Source organism: Babylonia areolata, chromosome 5 (assembly GCF_041734735.1).
Source record: "Babylonia areolata isolate BAREFJ2019XMU chromosome 5, ASM4173473v1, whole genome shotgun sequence".
NCBI lineage: Eukaryota > Metazoa > Mollusca > Gastropoda > Neogastropoda > Buccinidae > Babylonia > Babylonia areolata.
In genome coordinates this window covers 12,876,202-12,887,167 of record NC_134880.1, presented here as the reverse complement: position 1 = coordinate 12,887,167, position 10,966 = coordinate 12,876,202, and the positions used below count along the sequence as shown (strand labels likewise).

At 46.8% G+C, this 10,966-nt stretch overlaps 1 protein-coding gene across 1 annotated transcript in view; it reads right to left on the bottom strand.

Moving 5' to 3' along the window:
* Nucleotides 1–10,745, bottom strand: part of LOC143282577 (uncharacterized) — an 18,490-nt gene extending 7,745 nt beyond the window's left edge. Inside the window, exons 1-3 of the mRNA XM_076588265.1 lie at nucleotides 10,348–10,745; nucleotides 9,630–9,922; nucleotides 8,791–9,183 (exon numbers count right to left, since the gene is read on the bottom strand). Coding sequence (XP_076444380.1) covers nucleotides 8,791–9,183; nucleotides 9,630–9,922; nucleotides 10,348–10,655 — 994 coding nt within the window. The 5' untranslated portion in view covers nucleotides 10,656–10,745. The remainder of the gene's footprint in view (nucleotides 1–8,790; nucleotides 9,184–9,629; nucleotides 9,923–10,347) is intronic.
* Between the last annotated feature and the right edge of the window lie 221 nt (nucleotides 10,746–10,966).

Here is a 10,966-nt window from a genome sequence, read left to right as displayed (position 1 = left end):
CTCTTCTTCCTCGTTCACCTCTTCCAGTTTGCTTTTGGCGGTTCTTCCAGATTTCTTCCTTGTCCCAACCGTGCTGCTCTGCTGCTTCGGGTGACATTTATTTCCTGGAAGAAGTCTACTTTGCCGAATGAGTTGCAGTGTCATCTACATTCATTCACCAGACATTTTTTTTTTTGTGTGTGTGTTTTTTTGTGTGTTTTTTTTGTTTTTTCTCAAGGCCTGACTAAGCGCGTTGGGTTACGCTGCTGGTCAGGCATCTGCTTGGCAGATGTGGTGTAGCGTATATGGTTTGTCCGAACGCAGTGACGCCTCCTTGAGCAACTGAAACTGAAACTGAAACTCACCAGACAGTTTCAGGTCAAGACCGGTGTCAGGCAAAACTACCTGATATGTTTTTATTCCTACTTGTCATAGATTGTATTCTGAAAACATTAACAAAACAAAGAAGAAACAATGGAAAATATGGAGCCAGATGGATGATCTGGACTTTGCGAATGATCTTTCCCTGCTGTCCCATAACAAACAAGAGTAGTGGACACTACATCACCTCAAGTAGGCCTGAACATCCACAGGGACAAGATCAAGATCATGAGAACAAATGCAACCAGTGCTGAGCCAGTCACACTCGAAGGTAAGATACTGGATGAGGTGGAATCATTCACTTATCTTGGAAGCACCGTCGACAAACAGGACGGTGCAGATGCAGATGTCAAAGCAAGCATTGTCCAGGCCAGAGCAGCCTTAATACAGCTCATGAACATCTGGAGCTCCAGAGTGCTGTACAAATAAACTAAAAATTCGGTTTCTCAATTCCAACGTGAAGTATGTGCTGTTGTGTGGTACTGGGTGATGGAGGATGAAAAAAGACTATATTTAACAAAGTGCATATATTCATCAACAGCTGTCTGAGAAGAATCCTCCAGATCCACTGGCAACAAAGATCAGCAACGTCGACCTATGGAAGAAGACACAATTGTCAGCTGAAAGGAATTGGAAGAAGAAACTGAGGATGGATCAGGCAAATGCTACGACGAAAATCAACGCAAAGCCTCACCAGACAGGCCCTAAATTGGAACTACCAAAGGAAGAAAAAGATATGCTGACCGAGAAACACTTGACGAAGACACCTCCAGGCAGACACCAAGAAGATGGGCCTTACCTCGAACCAGACAGAGGCAAGGACACAGCTAGGATAGGGGATTGTGGAGGTCTGTTGTTGATGGCCTACACTCCAGAAGAGATGAAAAGCCTCAGTAAATCATCTTTCCGTTTCTCTAGAATGTTTGCTTTGTATGGTGAAGATGTTACGATGGCCGCTGATTCTGCTTTTTTGTTTCCCCACTAGCCTTTTGAATGTCAGTTTTTGGAGAGGAAGAATGGTTCTGATCTGCTGATCTGCTGGAACACAACAATGGTCCAGATGCTACATGTGGTTATGGGAATGGGCAGCCATTTGTTGATTGTTCTGAAGGCGGTGTATCTGCACGTGAACCTCCCCTCTTCTTTCTGTCACACACGCATGCATGCATGAATGTACTTTGCCTTTTACAGTGCAATAAACTACCTTTGAACAGCATAGCTCGCGTTGGGAAACCAATGGTCAACCCAGTGTGACAGATGCGAAATGAAAGACGTATGCCTTTTTTGTCTGCCCAAGATACACACTCTTGAGTAAAAATGTACGTTCCAGATTCCCTTCAAATTTCAAGATCCAGTTGCTCTGCTCAAGCTCATCGGATGGTAGGATTATTCAATTGAGTGAGGTGGAGGAGGGAGGAGTGGGGTGGAGGGGGATGGAGGGTGAGTAGGATAGAGGGAAGAGTGGGGGTGAAGGTGTTGGGTGGAGGAGAGAGGAGTGGGGTGGGGTGGGGGATGGAGGGTGAGTAGGATAGAGGGAAGAGTGGGGGTGAAGGTGTTGGGTGGAGGAGGGAGGAGTGGGGTGGGGGGGGATGGAGGGTGAGTAGGATAGAGGGAAGAGTGGGGGTGAAGGTGTTGGGTGGAGGAGGGAGGAGTGGGGTGGAGGGGGATGGTGGAGGAGGGAGGAGTGGGGTGGAGGGGGATGGAGGGTGAGTAGGATAGAGGGAAGAGTGGGGGTGAAGGTGTTGGGTGGAGGAGGGATGAGTGGGGTGGGGGGGGGATGGAGGGTGAGTAGGATAGAGGGAAGAGTGGGGGTGAAGGTGTTGGGTGGAGGAGGGAGGAGTGGGGTGGAGGGGGGGGATGGAGGGTGAGTAGGATAGAGGGAAGAGTGGGGGTGAAGGTGTTGGGTGGAGGAGGGAGGAGTGGGGTGGAGGGGGATGGAGGGTGAGTAGGATAGAGGGAAGAGTGGGGGTGACGGTGTTGGGTGGAGGAGGGAGGAGTGGGGTGGAGGGGGATGGAGGGTGAGTAGGATAGAGGGAAGAGTGGGGGTGAAGGTGTTGGGTGGAGGAGGGAGGAGGGAGGAGTGGGGTGGAGGGGGATGGAGGGTGAGTAGGATAGAGGGAAGAGTGGGGGTGAAGGTGTTGGGTGGAGGAGGGAGGAGTGGGGTGGGGAGGGGGGATGGAGGGTGAGTAGGATAGAGGGAAGAGTGGAGGTGAAGGTGTTGGGTGGAGAAGGGAGGAGTGCGGTGCGGGGGGGGGGGGGGGGGGGATGGAGGGTGAGTAGGATAGAGGGAAGAGTGGGGGTGAAGGTGTTGGGTGGAGGAGGGAGGAGTGGGGTGGAGGGGGATGGAGGGTGAGTAGGATAGAGGGAAGAGTGGGGGTGAAGGTGTTGGGTGGAGGAGGGAGGAGTGGGGTGGGGGGGATGGAGGGTGAGTAGGATAGAGGGAAGAGTGGGGGTGAAGGTGTTGGATGGAGGAGGGAGGAGTGGGGTGGGAGGGGGATGGAGGGTGAGTAGGATAGAGGGAAGAGCTTTGCTGATGACACACAACTTTATCAGTCGGCTTCCATAGCTGAATTTGATGCACTGGTGACTCAAACACAGGAGTGCATTGCTGGCCTAAAGGACTGGATGACTCTCAACAAGCTGCAATTAAATGATGATAAGACTGAATTTATGATAACCTGTCCAAAGAAGTTTCGTCAACATCCTTCCTTTCCTGACTCTGTTCTGATCAATAGCACACCTGTTTCACTTTCTCCCTCTGTTCGCAGTCTTGGTGTAATCCTGGACCAGTCTCTTTCCTTCCAACAGCACATTTCGAATATCTGTAAAGTTGCCTATTTGGAACTGCGTAGAATCAGCTCTATCCGCCACTATCTCTCAACCGATGCAACAAAGACACTTGTATGCTCTCTGGTTCTCTCAAGATTGGATTACTGCAACTCTCTTTTGGCCGGCCTTCCCAAATACCTGTTAGACAGACTCCAAAGAATTCAGAATAACGCTGCCAGACTCATTTGCAGAGCTTCTAAATTTGACCATGTTTCTCCTCTCCTTCAGTCTCTCCACTGGTTGCCTGTTTCTGATCGAATAGACTATAAGCTATCCACTCTGACCTTTTCTGCAGTCAACGGATCTGGCCCCAAATATCTTTCTGAACTCATCCATATCTATACCCCTTCTCGCCAGCTCCGTTCTTCCTCTGATACTCGACTTCTCAGGATACCTCACGTCAGAAGTAAGACCTATGGACACAGATCGTTTTCTTTTCAATCGCCAAAGACGTGGAACAAGCTCCCTGATAACCTCCGTCATTCTGATTCCCTCGCATCTTTTAAATCTCGTCTCAAAACTCACCTTTTCCCTCAGCAATAAGTTCAATTGTGGCAGGTCCACAACTACATGCATGTATATGAATGTGTATTGTGTGTGCGTGTGTCTATGTAAGTTTGTGCCTGCCTATGTGTGCGTATGTGTTAGGGTAGCTGTTAGATACACATGTATGTTAAAATGTATGTATGCAGTGTGTGTGTGTGTGTGTGTGTGTGTGTGTGTGTGCGTGCGTGCGCGTGCGCGCGCGTGTGTGTGTGTGGTCACATTTTGGTGTGTGTATGTAACATAGATATAATGTTTTATGTTATCAAAAGCGTTTTTGTAAAGCACCTAGAGCAGATTTCTGGATAGTGTGCTATATAAGTATCCATTATTATTATTATTATTATTAAGAGTGGGGGTGAAGGTGTTGGGTGGAGGAGGGAGGAGGGAGGAGTGGGGTGGAGGGGGATGGAGGGTGAGTAGGATAGAGGGAAGAGTGGGGGTGAAGGTGTTGGGTGGAGGAGGGAGGAGTGGGGTGGGGGGGGATGGAGGGTGAGTAGGATAGAGGGAAGAGTGGGGGTGAAGGTGTTGGATGGAGGAGGGAGGAGTGGGGTGGAGGGGGATGGAGGGCGAGTAGGATAGAGGGAAGAGTGGGGGTGAAGGTGTTGGGTGGAGGAGGGAGGAGTGGGGTAGGGGGGATGGAGGGTGAGTAGGATAGCGGGAAGAGTGGGGGTGAAGGTGTTGGATGGAGGAGGGAGGAGTGGGGTGGGGTGGGGGGGGGATGGAGGGTGAGTAGGATAGAGGGAAGAGTGGGGGTGAAGGTGTTGGGTGGAGGAGGGAGGAGTGGGGTGGGGGGGGGGGATGGAGGGTGAGTAGGATAGAGGGAAGAGTGGGGGTGAAGGTGTTGGATGGAGGAGGGAGGAGTGGGGTGGAGGGGGATGGAGGGTGAGTAGGATAGAGGGAAGAGTGGGGGTGAAGGTGTTGGGTGGAGGAGGGAGGAGTGGGGTGGGGGGGGATGGAGGGTGAGTAGGATAGAGGGAAGAGTGGGGGTGAAGGTGTTGGATGGAGGAGGGAGGAGTGGGGTGGAGGGGGATGGAGGGTGAGTAGGATAGAGGGAAGAGTGGGGGTGAAGGTGTTGGGTGGAGGAGGGAGGAGTGGGGTAGGGGGGGGATGGAGGGTGAGTAGGATAGCGGGAAGAGTGGGGGTGAAGGTGTTGGATGGAGGAGGGAGGAGTGGGGTGGGGTGGGGGGGGGGATGGAGGGTGAGTAGGATAGAGGGAAGAGTGGGGGTGAAGGTGTTGGGTGGAGGAGGGAGGAGTGGGGTGGGTGGGGGATGGAGGGTGAGTAGGATAGAGGGAAGTGTGGGGGTGAAGGTGTTGGGTGGAGGAGGGAGGAGTGGGGTGGGGTGGAGGGGGATGGAGGGTGAGTAGGATAGAGGGAAGAGTGGGGGTGAAGGTGTTGGGTGGAGGAGGGAGGAGTGGGGTGGAGCAAAGAGGAGAGGGGTGAAGAAGGGGAGTGGGGATGGAGGTAAACGGGAAGCTGGGTGGAGGAGGGGAGAGAGTTTCAGTTTCAGTTTCAGTAGCTCAAGGAGGCGTCACTGCGTTCGGACAAATCCATATACGCTACACCACATCTGCCAAGCAGATGCCTGACCAGCAGCGTAACCCAACGCGCTTAGTCAGTCTTTGAGAGGGGAGAGAGAGGTAGAGGAAGGAGGTGGTGGAGTGGCATGGAGGAGGGTGAGTGGGTGGAGGAGAAGAGAGGGGTGGAGGAGTGAGACGGAGGAGGAAGGAGTGGGGTGGTGGAGCTGTGGTGGAAGACGGACTGAGATGGTGGTGGGGGAGGGGGTGGAGGAGGAGAGAGTGGGGTGGAGAATGGAGGAGTTGAGTGGAGGATGGAGGAGTAGGGTGGAGGAGTAGGGGAGGAAAGAGTGGAGCGCAGGAACAAAGAAACGAAACGAAACGAATTTTTATTTCACGAGTGTAGTGGAGTTAGCGAAAATAAAGACAAAAAAAAAAGACAAAGCACAGGCAAAACACACACACACACGCGCGCGCACACACACACACACACACAAGAAAATGAAAGCATGTACATGACCTAAGTACGACACAACGACACATATTATCACTTAAAAGATTGAATCATTGAAAGAGAGACAGAGACAGAGAGAGAGAGAGAGAGAAAAAAAAGCAGAGAGAAGGAGAGACAGTTACAGACAGAGACAGATAGATGGAACATGGGAAGCGAATTTATAGCAAACATCATTTTCTCTCTCTCTCTCTCTCTCTCTCTCTATATATATATATATATATATTTTTTTTTTTTTTAATTATTATTATTATTATTTTTTTTTTAGTGTATTTGTTTTCCTATCAAATTGTATTTTCTATTCTATTTCGCACAGGGACAACCCTTTCATTGCTTCTTTTACGGACGTTTAAGTGCATGCTGCACACACGGATCCTCGGTTCATTGTCTCATCTGATTGAACAGCGTCCATACCACTACTCAAAGTCTTGCGGAGGACGAGAAAATACTGGCCAGTGTAGGGTTCTATCCAGTACAGTGCGCTTATATTCTTTTGGTTACCAAAGTGGACGTGTTACCCACTAGGCCACAACTCCACTATTTTCTCTGTGTACTCCCCGCACGCCACCCCACCCCCTACACACACACCCAACCCCCCACCTCTCAACCCACAGCTTCCCACCCAAACCTTTCTCTCTGCGTCCTCCCTCCCTCCCTCTTTTCCCCCTCTCTCGCCCTGCACCTCTCTGTGATATGCACTCTTGTTTCGTAATCTGTCAGTAAAACAAATATATAAGAGAGAGAGAAAACACAACACACAACCCACACACAGAGAGGGAGGTATGAAGATAGGAGAGACGGAGAGGGGGTGACACTACAACGGCGCGCAAAGCAGCAACACCACACAACACACCACACACACACACACACACACACACACACACACACACACACACACACATCCGTCATCAACACGTTAGAAAACAAAACAAAACAAAACAATATAATGCTGAAAGCAACTCCTGTATGAAGTCTGAAACAATGTTTTATTCAAGAATACACCGTTCAGAAAAAAATACAAACACAAAAAAACACCAGTTATGTTTAAACTCTGCATCAACTCTAATGAGAACAACGACGAAAATAGGCTCGAAATATTGTGACATACTACTTCGATACAAAAGACACCATCTCAGCGTGGTATACTACTTCAATGGATATGATTGTGACACACTGCTTCCATACAAGAGACACCATTCCAGCTGTTATACAACAACAATAAATGTGACTATAACACTACTTTGTTACAAGAGACACCATCTCAGCGCGGTATACTACTTCAATAAACACCATTGTTACACACTACTACAATAGCCACCATCACAGCTGATATACAACATTAATAAATGTCACTGTAACACTAATTCCATACACGAGATTCCATTTCAGCTGATTTACAACATAAATAAACATCATTGTTACACACTACTACGATACAAGGGACACAATTCCAGCTGGTACACAACATCAATGAATGTGATTGTAACACATTGATTCGATACAAAAGACACCATCCCAGCGTCATAAACTACATCAATTAATTTTTATTGCAGCGCCCTACTTTGATATAAGAAACACCATCACAAAGTGGTATACTACTTCAGTACACAAGGTGAAAATGCTGAAGGAAGTTCCATCCTATTTTTCTGTTTCTCGGTCAGAGAGGCCGATGCCACAGTCTGTGCTGCAACTTACTGCAGTAACTCGTATCGGAAGAAACATTATTTAAACTGTAGTTCAGATCTCACTATCCAAAGATCAGTTCTTCAAGGAGAGTGTCTTCACAACAACAACAAAACTTTTCAATAAGCAAAACATCAACAACAACAACAACAAAACCCAAACAAACAAAAACAACAACATCCAAACGACATCATGTCAGAGACGTTTCCTTAAACATGCATAACAATCAGGTCGTTGGTTTTCCTAAAGGAAGAGGGAGGGGGTAGCTTGAATTGTTGCGCCATAGATACGATGCACAGTGCCCAGAGATGATGGCAAGCAGCGATCAAAGATTTCAGATCTGTCCCTGCTGGTGTCTCCAAAGCAAATACACGTGGAAACTAAAGCCTGATGTCCAGTTGGGAAAATAGAAAAAGAAAATAACATGTTTTTGTTTGTTTGTTTTTTATTTAAGTGTTCATCAGAAAAAAATTGTTGTCAAAGAAAATAAAACGCTGCCAGTGTCCAAATGAATTTGAGATAAAAGAAAATGTAAGTGTGTGTGTGCGTGCGTGCGTGCGTGCGTGTGTGTATGCGTGTGTGTGTGTGTGCGCGCGCGCGCGCGCGCGCGCGTGTGTGTGTGTGTGTGTGTGCAATGGGCAAAAAACTAACAAATTGCAGACAAACCAATCAATAGGAACCAAACAAGTAAACTACCAATGAAATCTATCGAGATGACTGATTAAGACTAGCATGAAAGCAAACAAAGCAACTACTTGATCCCATATGTTTAGATTCTCTTTTATCCCAGACAGACGCACTATAACTAGGCCACCACTCCACCACAAACTAATGGTTTGATCGAAATTTACTGAGTAAAGGAAGACAGGTTCTTCTCACAGAATCGCGCTATTGAAGCATCTGGAAGAAATGGACAGAAATAAATGTTAGACAATGATGTAAATGTACATCCAAAATTGACATTCTTCTATTTGTGATGAGTCTTCAATGCCATTCTGATGGTTTATCTAGAGTTCAAGAGGAAAGTACAGAGCAGCATGGCATTTACAAAGCTTTACCAAAAGGATTACATCAATCGATCTGACTGATTCTGTAATAAAAAAAAAAAAATTCCTTGCAGTAATATTGTTTTCCATTTGAATATATTCAAATGCACCAACAATATGCCCCTCAGGCATTTCACACTGTGTCTAGGGCCATCGCTTGACACAAGTCAACAATTGATGCAGTGTTTGCCGAAAACGAGAGCCCATTTTGTAGTAGACAAAGAAATTGATGCTACAATTCACAGCCAGCAAAACATTTTTGAAGGAGTACACAACTGTCAGCAGATTACAAAACTTACCCCATGGTTTATATTCAGGGATGAAATACTGACACAGTGATACAATCACAAGAGGAGTGATGCCGACCATGAAGATACAGGAAATGGCGATCAGCATGGTCGTTAGCGCCTTTTCCTTCTGGTTAATGACGTCAGCACCTTTACTTCCTGTAGTGCTGTCTCTCCACTGGGTGGCACGTTTCAGTTTGATGGCAGTGATGGCAGTGGCTGCTGCAGTGAGGAGGAGGGAGAGGTTGGGGACAAGAGTGGACAAGACAAAGGAATCCAAAATGTCCACGATGTGAGGAATACTTCTGTACAGGTCAGATGGTATGACGATAAAGATTGGTGGCATCCTTTTCCCTGCCAACACTGCACATCTGACGTCAAACTTGAATGCTTCAAATTGTTTTCCTGCACAGGGTTTAGGTGAAAGGTTTTTTTAAATTAAACTGTGAAGATTTCATGGTTTTTGCATCTATGCTACAAACCTAGCGACACTCAAAAAGCTACATTATGAGCTCAATTCCACATCCAGGCAAATTTACCTCAATGTATATCTATTTACTAAAAACCATTTTGGCAGTATGAGTGTTGCAGTGATGTATTTGATTTTCTTTTCCTTGCCGATCTATCAATGTAGGGGGTTGCTCCATTTTGCACAACTACCACTGCCCCACCCATACCCCTCCAGAATAGTTATTTACCATTTGATTTGAAATGGAAAAGATGTTTTAATCGTTTAACTGGGCATTTCCTAATCTTTCCCGTCTATTGTCCCCCAAACATATTTTTTGCTCACTGAGTATAAAGATAGAGAATAAAGACGTGACACAGGCCTTAATACTAAGAACACTGACCTGCAAAAGCCAGGACACTGCAGACAAGGATGATCAGCCCAGTGACTCGGGTACTGAGCACACGTGCAGCTTTGAGAGGCCAGGTGACACACACACACCTGTCCACAGCAATCATGGTGGAGATAAAGATGGACACCATTTGAAAACCAATGGGAATGTTCAGCAGATGATAGCGGACAAGTGGCATCAACCATTCTTTGCGCTCCCAATCCCTGCCAAAGATGTGAGCCAGGAGTTTGCTTATGTATTGCAGGCACATCGACGTGAGAACCAGAAGATCAGCCAGGGATAAGCTGGTGTTATACAAATAAAAGGAATATGAAATGACAAGGGTTAACAACAATTTCCAGTTCAGATAACTAATCATGTGAAAGTAAATGTTTTGTAAGAATACTCGGGAAAAAGGAAATTTGGTGGATATGGAGTCCTAAAATTACTGAACTGGAACTGCAGTGTAGTATGTCAGATGGAAGTGGTAAGATTTATGAATAAAAGAAATGAAAAATTACATGACTGTGAAAACATTTCTGGCTTCTTTATAGTTTTTGTGCCCTTACAAGCAGTGCATTGTCATCATAATAAGAATATGTGGAAAGAACAGACGTTTTAATTTCCAGTTTTTAGTGAAATTTCCAGAGAAAATAAATTTGTGAGAGTTCACAGCTACACATGCACACACACACACACACACACACACACACATATGAGCACCACTCACCTGAACATGGACAAACGAACACGGTCCCCCAGCCCCTGTTTGACAAAGACGGCCATGTTCATAGCATTGAGCACAACACCCAGGACTGACAATGGTGGTACCAGCCCTATGTACACCACGTCCTCTATCAAAAGCCGTGTTTCCTGGGTCACCAAATCGCCTGCGTCATCACAGAAACGAAGACTGTCGAAAGTCACTACCAAACAACCTGTGTAGTTAGACCCACTCTGCCCAGTCCGTGAACTGTTTGACAGTGCTGTCATGTCGCTTTCTGTGCTGCTGCTCATGAAAAATGTGACTTTCTCCATATCTTCCAAAATGCTGTGTTCACGTTAACGATGGAAGGTGTCAGTTGCAGTGATGACTTTCGGTGTGAATGGTGTTGTTCAAAAAGGTGGTGGTGGTGGATGGGGTTGCGTTCTGGGAGTAACACAAATGTAGTCAGGTGCTCTGCTCACTACCCAAACCAATACATGTGCACTCCAGCACTGTACAACCACGTTTTAGATATAGTAAACACGATAATACTGGTTGGAAAGATATGTATAAGCATTGCCAAGCAAAACAAACATCTCCAATCTTTGTATCTTTTGATAATTGTTGAATAGCATATCTTACA